We start from the raw sequence: 19,122 nt of genomic DNA on the forward strand, positions 1-19,122 counted from the left end.
TATGAAATTTTTATGAAAAATTATTATTATGGACGAACGTTAGATTCCAATAAAAAAAACATCATTATTGAAACATTTATTATATTTTTAAACATAAACATAAGAAACGAACATATGCGGAAAAAGCATAATAAAATTCGTGATAATATAAAATTTAAATATAACAATGTAATAATAGTATCAGGAATGCTAAGTAAGAAAACTTCCACCAATAATATCACATGGACAAAGAACTTAAATCTAAATAAGTTATATTTCGATGATACACTTAAATATAAGATGAAGAAGAATGAGTTACCATAATGAAACATTTGAAATTTTATAATCTTTTTCTTTAATTGATATAATTTTAAAAACTGTACTGTAGTCTTATTATGAAAAACAGCTTCAACCTTTTTCTTGTACAAGACATTTTTGTGTATTATTTTTTAAATATATATATAAGAAAACTATCACAATATTATAATATGATTTTAGATGACATATAATACTTTTAGATAGAGTAACTTGTACTTGTAAACAATATAGCTTAACAAGAACTTTTTAAATTAAAGTACGAGCCCGATCTCAATACTACAGTAGAGTAGAACGTGACGCAAATATTATTGAAGATTATGCACACGACTGTACTATACCTAACTTCGGAAAGTATTTGTGGGGTTATATAGGTATTGAATTTGGTCAGACTAAAATTACGTACTAACATATAAAAGGCATTTACGTGTTTACAAGTAATACATTTAAAAAAAGACAATACAATTGTTATTATTGTAAACTAGCGTGATTTATCAGACTTTATGTACTTGTCCAAGTCGGCATCGCTGGCCGGGTCGACTTGGGACAGCTGACGGAAGCTCTCATCGTCTACAAAGCAAATTTCATGGTCATCAGGGTCTGCCAGGATGATGACCCTGACAGTGGCTTTGCCAGGAGTGTCCAGAGAGATCAACGGTGTCAGTATTTTCCCTTTGGCCTCCTGAATCTTCTGATCAATTATGGGCTGTTGGTCAAACGGACAAGAGAAGGCGATGCGGCCATATGCTTTTGCATGGTTTACTGGTTCCCCTGTAGTAAATAATAGAAATAACACATAAGATTTTTGCTTAAATATTATGACAAACATATTAATTGGAATAACAATATATGGCTTCCAATGAGCTGTGGGACAGATCACCACTTATAATAATGATACATATCGTTTTAAATTTCTAAAATATAGTATATAAATGTAATGTAGTAATTTCTTACTGAACTCACCAATATCTACTAATTCAAGTTTTGCTTGGTCTTCACTGAATCCAAGAACTGCAGATTTATTATTCTTTTCGAAAATTTTGAGGGATAATAAGCCATTCCAATAAGCAATGGATTTTGAAAGATTTGAACTGGCCAAGGACACTTTGACAACTGGATCTGAAAATTTCAATAAGAACATAAATAAAATCTATATATAGGCGAAAAAACTTTTTGGATATCAAAATTCAATAGGAGAATGTCTAATAAATTCTACCAAGTGGGGATCAAACTCAGAAATATCTAAATCCTATTATATTATTAAAGGCATTTTTATCTTTTTCTTTATGACATGTATATGTAATTTAGTAATTATGGTTACACATTTACTGACATTGAGTTATGTTTATATTATTATATTTATATATGTCAGATATGTAACAAAGCTGACTCTAAGGAAAAATTGTATGTCCATATGAAAACAAGAAAAATAAAAAATAATAATAATAAAACTTTAATCATTCCAATTAAGATAACAAAGCAAACTTCATAATTATCAAAAAACATTTTCTTTGTATGGACTGGATAAAGAATTTTCAGTACAGATGTGTAACACATTTGTATAACTCAACATTTATATCACATGATCTAAAAATATGATAAAATTTTCCAAGATGATTGAAGATAAAAGAACTCCATATCAATAAAAACAAAATATACTCATATAAATCATGTGAAATGTGAAATTTTACTCTGATGGAGATTTATTTAAACATGTATTCTGTAGTCTGTAGTTGAACATAGCGGGATTTGAGTTAGTATCATCTTATTGAAAATGTTCAAGCACTTTAACCACTAAACCATAAACTCAATATTAAATACACCTTAATAAACTTTAGCCTTATTAGTCTTGTTAATAAAGCAAGCAAATGAAATTATCAAATATTTCATTTTCTACAGTGAGAATGGAACTCACAACCTGTTGTGTTTACAATTTAAAAAATTTATGCAATATTTCATTATCACAATTATAAAGATATTCTGCTTATTATAAAAATGTATGAATTATTTTGCAAGTAAGTACAAAAAAATATTTAAACAATGTCTACATAAACATATTTCTTCAAAGCTAAAATACAGGGCTCCCCAGAAAATATACACCCATGTCCTTACCCTTATCCACAGGCTGAGGTTTGTCAACAATATAAAATTTGTATCCACCAGGTGCTTCTATATATTTCAATCCATTTTGTTCCTTCACTGGCCAGTTTGCAGCCTCAGCTCGCTTTAAACTCTCACTGGATTGAATAGTCAGGCCGAGGAAATCATTTCCTTGTTCATAATATGTTATTCCATAGTTATAAGTTAATTCCACAACAAAGTGTGTATCTTCTGGACCATAACCAATCATGGTTTTACTCCAACGGTTAGCATAAGGCCTGTAACATTACACCATTTTATAGCATTGTGCTAAATATAAGATATTATAATACTCATATGTAACATAGTAATTTGCATTATATTTATCTAATAATTATTTCAAAAACTTACCCATTGCAAGCAGCCTCACATCCTTCACTAAATTCTTCATGTCGTAAAACCTAGAAATTAAAATAGTTTACTTTAAAAACAATATAAAGTACTTAGTTATGTGAACACTTATTAGTTCCAGAAAATTACATGTTGTCGGAGGCAATTAGTTTTCCGTGGCCTTGAACATTTCTAGTTGTACCGGCGTTTTAAGTTTGTATTCATTTAAAAAATTAAACTGGTTTTACAAAAATTGTGGAAATTTCCGATCAAAACTTTTATTGGAAAAACATGCAATCTTACCTTCATACCCAGAATTTCCCTGTAGAATTTAGCTGTGAGGGTTCTATCAGCTACTTTGAAAACGAAGTGTAATGCGCGTCCGCTAATCATTTTTGTTTATTATTTATATTTAAAAAAAAATAAAGTAAGCTAAATATCGAATATTGATGATGTAAACTGACAAATTATCCTTAACTATGGCGCAATACTTTTGAAACTGGATCCCGCTCACAAAGCAACACCAACATTCACCATTTTAAATGTAAAATTGTAAATGTCACACGTTCACGTCACGGTTGACATTTGTCAAATGAAAACACCGAGTACTGAGACGCCACAGTGTAGATAAACGTAACTAGAGATGAGTGCATGATATCTTTATTAAATCATGATATCATTTGTCGTGGCATCACGTTCGTTTAGCTGTAAACAAATTTTCAATTTTAATTGTTTGTAATAAAGACTAAATCTGAATAATATAATAGGAATTCTCCATCATCCGCGCAAGATATCATAAGATAAGATAAAATGTAATAATTTGAATGTATATTAAGATTGCATTCAAATGTTAAGGGCCTTTAAGTGTCATTGTCATTTTATATTATATTTATAAAATTAAATTAAATTAGTTTATTTATTTATTGTTTCGATATTATTATACTTAGTCTTACCATAAATATAGTTACAAAGAAAACTGTATTTTTTTGTACGTAATGTTTATAACTATTGCGGTGTGTTAGTTTAATAAATTAAAATAAAAACCATTACAAATATATAAAGCTTATTTTAAGTCTCCACTGGCTGCAATACCGTCCTTTAAACGTTGAGGCCAGATCAATAGCATTACGTACTCTTTCTATAGGAAAATTCTTCACTGCCAATCGTATGAATTGGATTCCAAATTATCATGGCATTTAGAGCAAGCTTTACTCTCTAAAACTGGCCATAAATCATAATATTTTATTTTATACCTCCTTATACCTCAATTATGTCAATCCGTTCAGCGGTTCTGGAGATATGAGGCAATAAAAATATTACACCCTAACCCTTCCTTAGCAGTCGGGAAAAAATATTTTTTTATTGCAATAGTTTTATGGGCACACTCAGTACTAACTGGATTTGAATAAATTTATAACTGTATTTGTGAATACGTCTTATACGAAAAGAAAGTTACAAAAAATCTAACTTAAAATAAAAAATAAGAATACTAATTAAACTGAGAAACACATAAAGTTTTAATATATATTTAAAACATTATTTAAGTCAATATCCTTTAAAGATAACATAGTTTTTGTTTTAGATATGACGTAACCCTATCACGCGAACACCATGTGTCGCCTAGGCCTAGAGACATGCAAGTGATAATAATATGATACTGTATTAGATGTAAGAAGATTAGATATCATCTATTGCAGATAGGTACCTACGTGAGCGTCTGCTTGCTAAAGGATTTGCCAAGTATATATAAAATCTAATAATGCGTACTTAATGTCGTATTTAATACTTTTTTATATCTTTACATTGATTATAATTACAATACAAATAAGAAACAAGTAAAATCGTCACATATTTTATTCTTATTTGTTTTTCAGCTTGCCTTATCTATATATATAAAATCGAAAGGTCACTCACTCATCACGAAATCTCAGAAACTACAAGTGCTAGGAATCTCAAATTTTGCATAGGAGTTATTTGTAGGACGTAGATGCTCACTAAGACGGGAATTTGCAATATTCGACTTCTAAGGGGTTGTTTTTGGGGTCGAAAGTTTGTATGAAACTTCGTTACTACAAATGCTAGGAGTCTCAAATTTTGCATAGACGTCACTAGGACGTAGTCGTGGAGACAGAAATTTATAATAACATAGTTCACGCGGGTGAAACCGCGAGCGGGCCGCTAGTACTTTATAATTTTACTTATTATATTACCGTATTCGAAAAGTAACTTTAAAAAAAAGAACCGTGGTAGATTATTTATGTCTGTAGGTATGCCCCTACGTATGTCACATTATTCAATGATTTTTCTTTTGGTGTTACACCAAACAAAAAATTATGTACAACTTTTATACAAGAATAGTGGTGAAACGTGTAAATCGAAACCACAACCGGCACTAGGCAAGCGCCGACAGGCGCTTCGCATCGTGATTTTGTTATGGAGCCGTGCTTTAACGGCTAATTTAATTATTAATATCTTAATCATTTTTGAAGATAGACAAAAAAAATATTCTTTTATCTCGAGTATCCTATTTTTTAGATATGCTGATAATAAAAAACGTTGGTGTGACTGTGACTCAAAAACCTTGTTTGGAAGTATTCCAATTACAAGTTATTAAGTTACAATGATGTCAAATATAATTTTATGTATTTTTTTGTGGTCGAGAGAATTCAAAATAATGCTTCACGCTGTATTCGGTACACAGCGGGGTAGGCAGAAGAAACCTAGTGATAAGACATTCCGCTATCCACTTTACCGAATTCCTGGAGCATTGCGTTTTGAATGGCGGAACTCAACGCTGCGCTAGGATTTTAGATTTTTTTTTATAATAAACTTTTTTTCTTTTTTTCTCACTTTTAAATTTAAAAAATTAAGTAGATACGATTGTTGGGATGAGATAATTTTTTAATAAAAAATAAAAACATTTTTCTTTGTTATCTTTGAACGAATAGCTGAAATTTCACAAGCATCCATGTGGAAATATAGAGCACATAATAAAAACGTTGCTATTGACTTTTGAAAAAGGGACATCTTAAAAATCAGTTTATTTCCATTTAATTAAGCTAAATGGAAGTTAAGCTGCTTTAGATTAATTATTAAAGATTATTTTTGTTTGTATAGTTTATTCTTTAACATATTTTTTAAAATCATATGTTAGTTTATAATAAAGAGGATTCTAAATAAGGAAACTGTGTAGGTGCTAATATTATAAATTCATATTGGATATTAAACGATTAAGAAAACCTACTAAACTATAATATTATAAACTGATATTAGGAAGAAATAAATAGGACCGGAACAAATGTCAAAGGAGGAATGTGGGTACTTTCACCTGTTATGTTTAATAGGAAATCAAATCCACAAATTAATTCATTCACATAAAAACTACATATAATTTCATACAGAAATACGATTAAATATATTTTCTCTTACATCTAAACTACAATTATAATTTTGTGGTAATATTTTTTTTTTTTACATTTTTCCATAGTATGCAATAAATAGTAATCTTATATAAATCGTACACAGATAAGTACTACGATCTCTATTGTTTCTGCTAGTCTGTAAATATATCTCATAATTTTATATGATTAAATTTATCAGGTATATCGTTATTCGGGATATGATTATCAAAGCCATTGTTCGTCTAAGATTCCTTTTCATTAGAATTATAGTAATTTTATTACAAAAATAGCAAGGTTAACGGATTCAAGTACAGTACTAGGTCGTTTTTACCTTAATCTCATATATAAATCAATATTCATTATACAAATATTATAGTAACAAATCGATCAATTAATAATAACAAATTTAAATCCATGACTAGAATCAAATCTTTGTTAACAAAGCGTCAGTACGCATCAAATAAAATATAAGTAACTATGCATTTACAGTAAGGTCATAATGTCATTAAAATATGGAAGGTATGTTTATTTATATACTTATTATATATTTATATTCATTTAAAAAAAATTGATAAATTATATTATAGTAATTGTAAATGAAAATTGCAATAAACGTATTAAAATTTGTTGTAGTAAAAATGGATAGGTCGCTATATAGACACCTGATAAATTGACTATGATGATCCCTATATAATAATGATAGTTAATATTTTGGAATATTTTAAATAATCAATACAGTTGCATAAGAAAATACATCAAATTTGTAGGCTCTTTGAGATTTATAAATACATTCTTTTAAAATAGTCATTGTGAGAACTATAAAAATTAGGTACACTCAGATTAAAATTGTAAATAATTGTTAAATATTCATTCGCGTACAACATCGATGAAGTAGACCCGTAAACACTTAATGATATTAGTCATATAATATAAACTTTTAAATAACATTGTAGCATTAAGCAAAGTAATAATTCTACTATCCAAGTTGAGAATTAGTATCTATAAAATAGCAGTGTTGCTATGTTGAATGCCGTAGACAAATTATATAATTTTTTGAGCTGGTAACTCAAACGTACCAGTTTTATTTTAAACAATACTCAATTCTCAACTTGGATTTAATAAACATTTCTAAACAATAGTATGATTAACGTAATTTTGTAATCAGAGCCGGCTCTAGTGCTAGTGCTGCTGGTAAATAAAATATAATAAAATTAGATACATAAATACAAAGCATCATCTATTTTCAATGTGCAACCATTTTCCACTAGAACCGGCACTAATTTCGTTTTTCTAAGTAACAAGATCGTGTTGATGTTAGCAAGGTAATTCAATTGGGTTTCTCCTTATCATTGCCGTCTTTCTCTTTTTCCTTTTCCTTTTCTTTGTCTTTCTTCTCTTGTAGTTGTTGTAAATGCGCCGGTAAAGCCTTTAATATTGCATGTACCTGTAATTTAAGTTAAACGAATAATTTACCAACATGTCTATACTACATGTCTATAAAAGCAATTATTACTGGTCTTCTGAGCAAGACTGACAAAGCTATAATATTTTAAAATCAAGTTAAAAAATACTGTTTTGCAGCTTTTAGTTTATTGTAATTCTTTACCTCCTCAGCGACAGCCATGAGAACGAATTCAAACTGTTGTTTAGTAGCCACAGTTCGTGGACGCTGGTCTCGGATGTGCTCGAGGGTCGCCGCAATGTCTATCTCCTTAGCGCCTTTGGCCATACGGTTTAAGACCATGTCTATTAAACAGTAGGTGCCGCTGCGACCTGCTCCGTCACTGTAATATTTACATTTAATTATTATTTTTTAGATTCACGCTATAGCCCGCACATGACAGGATAGGTAGAGGGAACCTCAGAACCTAGTGTCAAAACACTCCGCCACACCATTTTGTGCCGAATTCTATAGGCATTGCAAATTTGAATGGCAGAACTAACGCTGCGCTTTGCCTCGTTCACAGAGGGAGGAAATTTCATAGAGTGGGAATCGAATCCAAAACCTGTCGCGTGTACAGTCGAATGCTTGTGTTATTATATATTTAAAAAATATTACGTTTACAAACCTGCAATGTACTACGATTGGGCAAGATCTTCCACGGTACGACTTATTCACCTTCCTGTAAAAACATTTATAGATAGCTTACTATTTTATTTAATCATAGAAAATATCTCTCTAATTCCTACCAAAACTTTTTGATTTTTTTTACAGATTCCAGGAGGACCATACCATAAATATAAATAATGGATATAGATAGTTTATCAATTGTAAAAATACTTATGGGTACCTATCATGAGAGATGCGAATCCATAAATATATAGAAATACCTCCTAAACTCAAGCAGCGCCTTAGTAGACGACGGAACTCCGTTCTCTGGCCACGAGAGGAAGTGGAATTGTGTGACGGTGCGAGTCTCGCCGGTGCGCTGGTTCTTTAGGTAGAAGCTTCGGACAAGGTAGTCGTCGCACCAGATGTGCTCGCTAACGAGATGAACCTACAAAAGTAACATTTTATTAGCATTTTTTAGTGTCACAAGTGTATCACTTAGCAGGGCTGGCAGAGGGAACCTGAAAACTTAGCGTCAAGATACTCGTGTTGAGTAATTTCTTTCAATTTAATATTTTGAAAAAAATTGAAAAATGTGGCGTAGATTTCCGCCACTCAACATGCAATGCCTCCAGAATTCGGCAGAAGTGTGGGGAAAGGGATTGTCTTAACGGAAGCGGATTGTCTTAACACAATGTTCCCATAAAAGTTAAAACGGCATTAAAATTGTAAGAAAATACAAATATGTCGGGTACAATTACTTATGATCAATAAGTAAAAAATAAAATCTACTTTAATTAAGGAGTATTTTACAAATTGCTATCAGAAAACAATACAATTATTCCTAAGTGCCATCTACCTATTTATATGATTCGGCCTAGATATTTAGGCTGTGATGGCTACATTTTTGTATACTTATGTTGTTCGTATTTTAATAAAGATTTAAAGTCACAAATCTAATTTCCCAAAGATTTTATGAGCACAAAAATTCTGTTTCTTAAATATAAATGCTACTGGGACCAGTGATTAAGCAAAGTAGGCTTTTAAAATATTCATCTGTTTAATGTAACCTACTCGTAAATTTCAGAGACAGTAGAATAATTTTTTGCGTTTTAACAAATTTTATATATATTTTTTACATTCCTTACCTTATCTTTATTTAGAACAGTAGTATAAAATAATATGTAGGCGAGTAATTATAAATTCCCTTATTATATTATATATTATTTTATATAATTACAAGCAAAAACTTTAATACACTCAATTTTCCACATTCTGAGTGAGATAATAACTTAAGGAACTGATATACCTCATAAATGTGATACAATTCAGATCCCTCTTCAGGCCAGTACCGATGACACAGCTGTTGTCCATTCTCAGTGAGACGAGTGAGCATCACCATGACCACGCTGCCTTGTTCCCAAACCAATTGCCAGAAGTCGGGCGCGGTCTGAGCGAGGGGTCCCGCCGCGGCGATGTATGCAGGGTTGCGCGGGTCGTGGTCAGTCTGTAAGATATTAAGGTATGTATTTTTGTAATTATAACTAATATAAAAGCATTGATAAAATGTACTAAAGCTTCCGATATATACCACGGACATTTTTATGTGAGCTGATTCAAAGCTTGTAATGCTTATAATGACTTAATTGAATAAATAATATTTTGATTTTGTGAAATTATTGCTTAAAAACTTATTTTTTCCTACTTTACAAAAACGATGATTAAACACGACTAAAGTTATACTTACAATAGTCGAAGCATTGATATAATCAGATCCAAGATGGTTAGACAGAGAGTTCAAAGTGACTCGAGAGTGGTCATACGGGAGTATATCAGCGTAACGGTTCTTGCCAGTGTTGTCCTGTTTCAGTGCAGCGGTGGTAGCGCAAGGTTCAGCTTCATATGCACAAAGAGCTCGCCATTCCTGTTCTAAGCGATCCTTGTTGCGCAGATGATCTTCCATATACGCCTGGATAATGTTTCAAGCATTTCATTAACTTGATCGTTGTTTAATTTATGCGTTAACTCAGATTTTTTTATTAAAATTTATTTTAACAAGAATAATACTTACAAGAACCATATGCCCAGTTGAAATGTCCATGTTGGTCAGGGCCGGTTCCTCACTCCTATAACAAGTTTTCAGATATATAAGTATCTACATCTAATATTCTTTAGATAATTTGATTATAATACTGTACATATGTGTATGTTTTACCAAGATGAAGTGCTGGAGCGAGTTGAAGGTGAATTCCCTTCTGGTTCTCTAGAGAGCGATGTGATCCGTTGCGGTGGTTCAGCTGGGTGAGGGGCCGTAGCAGTTGTTTGCTGACCCGACCACTTGCCAGACATACGAGCTCGGCATAGTTCCTAAAAATGAATTACAAATATGCATTTGTTTATATTTTCCCAAGAATATAATATTGCGATTTCTTATGTTACAATTCCATCATACCTGGTAATCTCTTGTAGCTTCAGCGTCAATTTCAGCGGCAGAAGCTAGTCCCTGCATCTTCCTTTTAGAACTCATATCGCGTTTAAGTAAGACAGCAAACACTACAGCACCCACTATTAGCACCGACAGACTGCCTACAAGAGCTAAAAGCACTGGTAGTTGCAGGCCAAAATATTGTGGTTCTTGAACATCTATATGGTGTATCACCGTGTGCTTGGTCTGTAAAAAATGTTATTAATTTTTTTTTTTCAAATATATTTATATGCTTAAAAGAATATCAAAACCTTCAGTCTAAAAAAAATCAATTAAATCTTAAATTATTCATTATTTGTACTACTAAATAATATTCGTACTCTGTCGCCAATTCCAATGGATTTTATTTGAGCTCCTGTTTCTTTCCATACTTTGTCCTTTATAGCATCTGAAATATATATTACAGATTAAATATCACATTTATTTATGTATTTAATACTTTAAATGTTTACAACATTTATCAATTTAGTTATGGTAGTTACCAATTTGACGACCAACTTCTGCAGCGTCGTAACCTTTGCTATTTTTTTCAACTTTAAACGTAACTTCACTGGGGTCAACTCTGAAAAGATATTTAATTTAATAAATGTATAAATAATCCTTATCACCTTACATTGATAAGCAATATTATTGTGGTTCAAGATTACCGAGGATTTGTAAATGTATTTTTTTCTAAGCCCAGCATCTCTTCGAGTCTCGTTATAAAAGCCATGCCCTTCTCCCAATTTGTAAGGAACCTAGGGTAAATTTAAGCGGCATTATAACACAATTTAAAGAATATGTTATAATAGCTTGAAATTATAAGCGTGTACAACGAAGCTAGTAGATTTATATATACGTTGAAGTACCTGTTATGAAACTCTACGAATGCATAAGATGGGTCATAATCATAATCATTGTGATCATGACTTGATTTCACAGTGCCCAGCTTACTAGCAGCATCTTGAGCTGAAAGGAAAATAGAATTTAATTCAAAAAGAACCTAGCAGCTGTCAATTCCAACACCAATAGATTTTTCATGCAAAAATTATTTTGTATTCGAGAAAAAATAATAAATCTATAATTTCCATAATTTAAATTGTTTAAATGTTGAAGTTTTATATTATTTAGTAAATATGTTTAAGCGGAAAATGCATACCAAATTTTGTAACACCAAAGCTGAAAAGTACATTTTTATTTGATAATATAAAATATATTTACACAAATATAAGAAATTGCATTTTTAAAGAATATATCTTTAGCTACAAATAAATTTAGGATAGTATAAAATAGACATGGTTTATATAGTGTCAGCGTACGATATACACAATAACATATTTAAAATAAAGAAAACAAAAACAAAAGTAAAAATAAAGACATATAAGGGTCCAAAAGAAATACACCCATTTAGTGGTAGGAGAACGACAGAGCCTCATGCGTTGTTCGTAGTACAAGAGTGTGCTGTTGGGAAACATTTAGTGCGACATTCTAGATACGAGGTGGCAGTGCATGAATTTGGAAAATCAAAACGAATTTTTATTTTGGACGCGTGGTCAGCGCAAGTTGTATACAGTACGGGCACATCGAGTGTCTAATATATATATGTAGTTATCTCAGGCCATCGTGACACTAACCTGTCACCGAATAATTGTTGCGCATTAGTTTTAATGTTTTCGCGTCCACACGCGGCCCCGGCTTTTTAACATCATCTCTTTCCCTACGCTTAAAGCCCCAATCTCTATAAGGCAAATCTCTGTCAAAATCTTGAATATCTTCCGATATAGGAAGTTCAGAATTTTCACCTGAAACATCGTTGGCATTTGTAACAGCTTAATTTCGTTCTGTTTGCACTATTGAAATCTCTTGCTCCAATTCATTGTGTTTGGGATAACAAAACGGAAAACAATTCAAAACAAAAAGGTTTATAAAATAGTATAAATAGTATATATTTATCGTCAAGATCAAGGATTTTGTCATAGAGTGTGATTCAGCTCTAACGTGGTGACTACAAGAAAATAAAGTATAACAAAAGTTCCATGTTTTTGCGTACCTTGTAAGTCATCAAGTTTTAAAGGTCCACCTTCTGCGTACAAGCCACCTTGAGTATTCAATTTCGATCCAAATAGCTCACGCCAGTAGTTTATTAGATATTCCATGTTCTTACTGTTCTTGGCTTTAGCGTTGGCCAAGTCTGCAAATAAAACATTTTAGGCTTACGTTTGTAATACTATTATTATAATTTGTGTGCACATATTGTTATTTAATTCATAATAATACCCTTTGTATGATAAGGATCCAGTTCCCCACTACCTGCATCGATAGGAAAGTCCTCAACACCATCATCTTCAAAATAAATCCTTTGCTCTTGTATATCACCTGGATTTTCATATTCAAAAGGAAAATTTTTCTCTGCAAAACTCTGTTTATATTTTTCTAATGCATTAGAACGAACTTCAGCGTCTAAAGGAGAAAATCGGTTAGCAGTCAAATATTCCGCAGTAAAAGGTGGTGGCTTAAATTTAACTTTGCGGAAATGAGCTCCTAAGCGCTCTTCATCTGGAAATTCGTTGTCCTCTGTCAGTTTTAAATTAAGTTTTGATTCTGCCAAAGATTTCTTTTCTTTATCTACAAATGCGTCGGTAATATGACCTTCTTCATTCGGACTTTGTGCCCTTTGTTTTTCCTGAAGACGTTCTCTAAAACCTTCAAATGGCACTATGACCGGAGACTCTTCGACACCACTCATCAACATTAAATCTCGAATTTTGTCACTTGGGTTTTCTTCATCGTGATCTAATTGATCGTTTTCCACGTCTGCCTGAGCTGCTAAAAAAATATGAATGTTTTATATAACACATATGTATTACCACATTATTTAATGGCGTACTTTATTAGTCCAATAGCCATGCTTCGCGGGTCCAAAAAAATAAAATATTTTTAATATGAATATTGCCTAGAATGGATAAAAAATATAATATTTTATAAAAAACGTTCGCACCTTTAGGTAACAAGTAATTAGTTGGATTATCGTCTGGCTCTAGCGGTGGATTGTAAACTTCATTTGCGTAGTCCGAGTCCGATATTTGTGAATTCGGTGTAAATCTTACATAGGCGGTCTCATCCGGCTCAACCTAAATATATCATATAGATTTAAATATGACTTTATCTAAGATATTAATTATTTTATGAACAAAAAAGTTTTAAAAATTAAAATCTTTTTTTACTTAATTTGTAAAAAAAAAACTTACTTCTAAGGCCTCGTCTCCTTCGCCTGTTGAAGCAGAATTAATCTTAGGATCAATAAAGTGATCGCACAGCTTGGAATTAACATTTGTTGGATTCCTAAAACAGCAGTTAATATTGTATTTAATAACGACTAACTCTACTGAAGGCAGAAAATAATATATATACACATACAGGTAGAAGGAGCCTAGTGTTATACAGACATATCAAATCCAGAAAGAAAAATTGGATTGCAACCAATGTTGCCAGACATCCCGATCGTGGCGGAACGTCCCGCTTTTTGTGCATTATTCCACGCATTTTAAGAATTATTTTTTTTATATATTTTTTAAGACACTGCGCTCATCAACATATTTTTATATATTAATGAAATTCTAGAAACTTGTAATATTATTATTTGAAGTGTTATATTTAAATGACTTACATATGATGGCGTAAGGCGTAGAGCATACTTTGCAGTACACATTGGGTGTACGCATGCTCCCATCTATAACCGCGAGTCGCGAGCTGCTGCAGCTCTCTCTCGAACCATTGCAGTTGGTTCGAGCTCATGTCATATCTAAATCAAATATTTTTTTTCACTGCCAATATTTTTTAAAGTTATAAGAAATGAAAAATATATAAATATAGATAATTAATTAATTTAAGAAAACTATGACTTACTGATATAAAGACCCTTCTTCTGGATCACTGTCGTAAATCGGTATACACTTCCCAAAAGCGAAATCTAAAAACAAATATTTAATGAACATTTGTATATGTAATTAAAATATATTTAATTAAATATGTAATTAAATGTAATTACATATTTTACCAACATAAAAAAATCATCTATATCATAAATCTAATCAAATTTATAAGTAGAAGAATACGTTAAATAAAAGGTATATAAAAGTATAAGTTTTATTCCTCTAGCCTAAAAAAATACGTTGTTAAAACAATTGCAAATTTTCTATTAGCATAACAGAAATATATCAACATTGAATAATAATAAAAAGATTCGTGAACTCACCGTCGTAGCACCACTCCGCTCCCTCTACACAGAGGGACGGGCTAAACAAGCAACCTACAAAAACAATCAAGGTTAAACATATTTTAACTATAGTAAGCTTTATCATTAATTTATTTTTTAAATATATATTAATAATAAATTAGATTATAATAATAATAAATTAGTTTATAGGCAGAGGGGTCGGAGTGTCTTAACACTGTTTTCCGACGAAGTCACTGCATGTTGAGTGGCGGGACTCAACGCTGCCCTTTGTTGTCCACAGTGAAGAAATGAAAATATTGCATATTTCCTGTCGCGCTATCGTCACACTTTGTGCCCGTGCGCTACGACTGGCCAATAATTCTGTTAATTAATATAAAGTTAAATTAACTGAAAAGTTCTTTGTTGTCACTTATGACTAAATATTATGACTTTATTTATTCTATACAAAGTGGCTTCATGGGATAGCACGGCGCTGAGTTCCTCCACAAGCAATACCTCAAAATATCAGCGGAAAGTGGGAGACGGAGTGTCTTGACACTAGGTTCTCTCCGCCTACCCTGTCAGCGTATATGCTGATTTGATTTTTTATACAGTGTTGCTAGATCTATTTATTAAATAAAAATACATTAGACTTTCCATATATTTTTTTATACTAAAATTTTGGCTTGCGTTTGACCGCATTAAACCTGCAAACGTTGATGCTTTTTAATTTACAACATTTATTTACTCAAGTAAATATTATAAAAATAACCACATACCTATGTTCCCATCGGCGTGCGAGGGCGCCAGCGTGCAGAACAACGCCAGCGCCCACAAAGCCTCCCGCCAGCACAATCGACTCATTACATCTGTAACAATTGAAGAAATAAACTTTCTGAACTTTAAATTTCAATTTGACAAGATTTCATTAATAAAAGAATATTAATAGCTAGAGGCTAGTCGTGATGCAGGGTCACAAGCGTGCTTCTGTAAGTGGAACCCGAGTTTCCTGGAAACCGCTTCGTCGAAATTCATGCTTTGATAGATATATACAAATAGGTTCGTGTAAAGGTATTTTGTTTTCAGGATAGTTTTGTTATTTCTTTGGGCGCAATAATACTCTGGAATGGGCACGGACCTACCTCCCTCCCCCATTTCTACGCTCATGCATCCCATACAAATTTACAATAAAAAAGCAATAAAAAAAAACTATTAAAATAAATGTTAAAAGGCAGATATGATAAAGGCAGAGATATCTGAGCACGTTTCTTATATTTCTTAAATTGCATATTTCCTTATATTAGAATCTTAGGTATTCTAATCGTGACCCATATTGCAAGTGCATACCTAAGTGTAGAGTAATCCGATATTTACTCTAGAATGAACGAATTATATATCCATGATTATTTAATCAGTTTCACGCTGAATCCTGCACACAGCAGAGTAGGCAGAGGGAACCAAGTGTTAAGACACCCCGTTCCCCATTTTCGTAGTGTCGAAACTCACCACCGCTCTTTGCCTCGACACCAGAGCGAAGAAATGAAGATATACTTAAATTTAAATTAATATTTAATTTCCTCGAGTCAGGATCGAAATTACAACCAGTTTAGCTTTATAGTCTCACTTCGTGCCCTTAAGCTACGACTGGCCTGATGACATGGTATTGGGATAGCTGGATTATTCCAGAACTCTAAAAATGAGCAGAACAAATAATACACAAATAAATAACAGATAAATGTTAAGCGCACAGCGATCAAATTGATGGATTTCCTATCTAGGCTTTTAACATCCCATTATTATAAAAGTACCTGTATGGAGTTCCACAATGTAATTATACGACTTTGTAAAATGTTCGTATGTGACGTCATGGAACAGTAGAATTTAATAATCAATATAATTATTATAAGTAAAGATATTATTAGGTAAAGTAAAGATAATATAAGATAAAGTAAAGATATTATAAGTTAAAGTAAAGATATAATAAGTTAAAGGCTCAGGGTCATCAATGATATTCTTTTTAAAACTTCAAAGTTAATGATTGATGATTACATTAACCGAAAATATACAAAATAACTTCTGTATTCTTTTAAACGATATAATAAAGCTTAAGCAAGACTCGAAATAAAAAACAAGTCTAAGTTAGCAGCGTCTATTTATAGCTTTTGCCGGGGTGGGAATAGAAAGAACTCTACAATAAATTCTATTTATATTCTAAAATTAATTATACATTACTTTGCAAATATAATGCACGCTTGAAATTACGATATTTTATTACTGAAACATTTTATAATGTTAAGCGAAATTAAGTACATCTATAAATCGTTGTTCAGCTCTGACGTATGTAGGCGTTCATGCCCTTTTGGTACCAGTACACAACCCACGCAAATGGCCTAAAAATATTTTTAATCTTGTTTTCTTATTTCAATTGATCATTAAATACTCTAATTATCCTCCACGGATATTTTATAGTGGGCTAAGAGGTCAATCTTAATTTTATAGAATCTTAATAACGTTTTTTGTATGTCTTTTACATTACAATACAATAAAGACTCTTGAAAAATTAAAGAAACAACTAATATATAATACAATGAATTTATCTACTGTTGTAGAAGTAAAATAGAAAAAAAAACCACATTAATAGGCGTTGACAAACAAATAATAAATTTTGTCATAACGACAAGTAAATATCTAAGTAGACATTTTAACTTGCAAAGGGTTGAAAACACATTTAGTTAGGGTGTGCTCAAAGAACGACAACGACAAGAGATCTACAATATGGGTAAAACTCACCGTTTAGTGTTGCAACTCAGTCCGGAACATTTCTTTGGAAAATATATCACTAAATTCTCCTTGGGAACTGAGACGCTGGTGTCGTCGCGGACTTCGCGGAAGGATGCGAAGCCAGCTGTACTCCTAGCGGACCTGCGCACACTGCTCTATCGATCCCGCGGCCGTCCATTCACACGATGCCACTCTACCGCCTACATAACCGATACATAGATGTTATACTTCAATCATCATTAGATAACGCGATATTAGCAGCTCTCAAAGCTTTTACAATCGAACCACTTTGGACAACAACTTGTTTCCTTTAGTGGGAAAATCTATTTTCACTTTCTTTCCTAAAACTCACCACATATTATGTATTTGAGTCGAAAACAATTATAAATATAGTAGTAATTCTGTTTTTTAGGTTGTACGAGTCAATAATGTCAGTTTACTATTCAAGCCAGTGAGTTATCATGGAACAGCGCTCCGCATGCTAATGACGCTGATAACGACCGAAGTCGATATTTCCATGTTCTGAACATACCTATTATTTGCTATGTCGACAGTAAAATTCATATTGTTTTTCATTTTTGTTTTAATTATATATAATTATAAGCTTTTATGAGCTTTTATTAAATGGTTTAGCTTAATTATCTATATAATTATATTTTGCTTATTTTAGTATAGAAATTTGGATAATATGGTGTATTTAATACAAATTTACTAAATACATAATGAATATTATAATTAAGTAATTCAACTTTTCACTAAGCATTTAGCTCTACTTAATGTGACATTGGCTTAGGTCCTACGGTAAAGGTTAGATCTCTATCGGATTGTTAAACAATGTTGATTTAATTTATTACTCTGTTACATATAAAAAAAAAACATTTTTTTTAGTAGTTATTAAAATTATTATAAGGTATTTAAACTTACTAAACAAACAAAGCAACTCTAAAAGTAAGTACTAAAACAGATTTTTAGTCTGCAGGCTTACGAATTAAATATACTAGTTTATAATAACAATAAAAATATTAAATGACAACGAGGCCATAGTGACACAGTGGAGTGCGTCATACTGTAAATATAATGGTTACGGGTTCGATAACTCTTCGGGGGGGTGTATTATATATTTTCACTACCCTAGTCTCGTAAATGCTAATATACTAAATTCCGCCAACTCGGAATGGGGGACGGAGTATTACGAATTATAGTATCTTTACTTAAAACTCCCTATTTAAATATAATTGGTAAATAATGTTATATGGTTTTATAATAATGAATCTTTACTTAAAATTCCCTATTTAAATATAATTGGTAAATAATGTTATATGGTTTTATAATAATGAATCTTTACTTAAAATTCCCTATTTAAATATAATTGGTAAATAATGTTATATGGTTTTATAATAATGAATATTTACCACTTAAGTTATTTTTTTGCTTAATTAAAATAATA

At 31.6% G+C, this 19,122-nt stretch overlaps 2 protein-coding genes across 5 annotated transcripts; both read right to left on the reverse strand.

The window, feature by feature from the left end:
* Nucleotides 1–63: 63 nt before the first annotated feature.
* LOC146527588 (glyoxalase domain-containing protein 4) lies at nucleotides 64–7,608 on the reverse strand. Its single transcript, XM_085204123.1, has 5 exons — nucleotides 3,067–7,608; nucleotides 2,785–2,834; nucleotides 2,407–2,672; nucleotides 1,258–1,413; nucleotides 64–1,065 (listed from the first exon to the last, which is right to left on the reverse strand). The coding sequence occupies exons 1-5, from the start codon at nucleotides 3,154–3,156 to the stop codon at nucleotides 776–778; spliced, it is 852 nt and encodes a 283-aa protein (XP_085060249.1). The 5' UTR covers nucleotides 3,157–7,608; the 3' UTR covers nucleotides 64–775.
* Nucleotides 6,125–17,881, reverse strand: IA-2 (tyrosine phosphatase IA-2). Of its 4 annotated transcripts, none has more exons than XM_085204120.1 (23): nucleotides 17,685–17,881; nucleotides 15,674–15,763; nucleotides 14,934–14,987; nucleotides 14,585–14,648; nucleotides 14,346–14,480; nucleotides 13,927–14,020; nucleotides 13,677–13,809; nucleotides 12,956–13,501; nucleotides 12,729–12,869; nucleotides 12,313–12,480; nucleotides 11,548–11,647; nucleotides 11,347–11,436; nucleotides 11,182–11,261; nucleotides 11,020–11,087; nucleotides 10,667–10,885; nucleotides 10,430–10,581; nucleotides 10,286–10,340; nucleotides 9,962–10,183; nucleotides 9,524–9,721; nucleotides 8,496–8,662; nucleotides 8,234–8,287; nucleotides 7,771–7,948; nucleotides 6,125–7,608 (listed from the first exon to the last, which is right to left on the reverse strand). In XM_085204120.1, the coding sequence occupies exons 2-23, from the start codon at nucleotides 15,756–15,758 to the stop codon at nucleotides 7,492–7,494; spliced, it is 3,120 nt and encodes a 1,039-aa protein (XP_085060246.1). In that variant the 5' UTR covers nucleotides 15,759–15,763; nucleotides 17,685–17,881; the 3' UTR covers nucleotides 6,125–7,491. The 4 variants fall into 4 exon arrangements, with proteins under 4 accessions (XP_085060246.1, XP_085060245.1, XP_085060248.1 ...); XM_085204119.1 differs by having other exon boundaries at nucleotides 12,956–13,504; nucleotides 17,685–17,877; XM_085204122.1 differs by lacking the exon at nucleotides 12,313–12,480.
* Between the last annotated feature and the right edge of the window lie 1,241 nt (nucleotides 17,882–19,122).

Source organism: Heliconius melpomene, chromosome 20 (assembly GCF_056956725.1).
Source record: "Heliconius melpomene rosina isolate 202511_hmr_F chromosome 20, ASM5695672v1, whole genome shotgun sequence".
NCBI lineage: Eukaryota > Metazoa > Arthropoda > Insecta > Lepidoptera > Nymphalidae > Heliconius > Heliconius melpomene.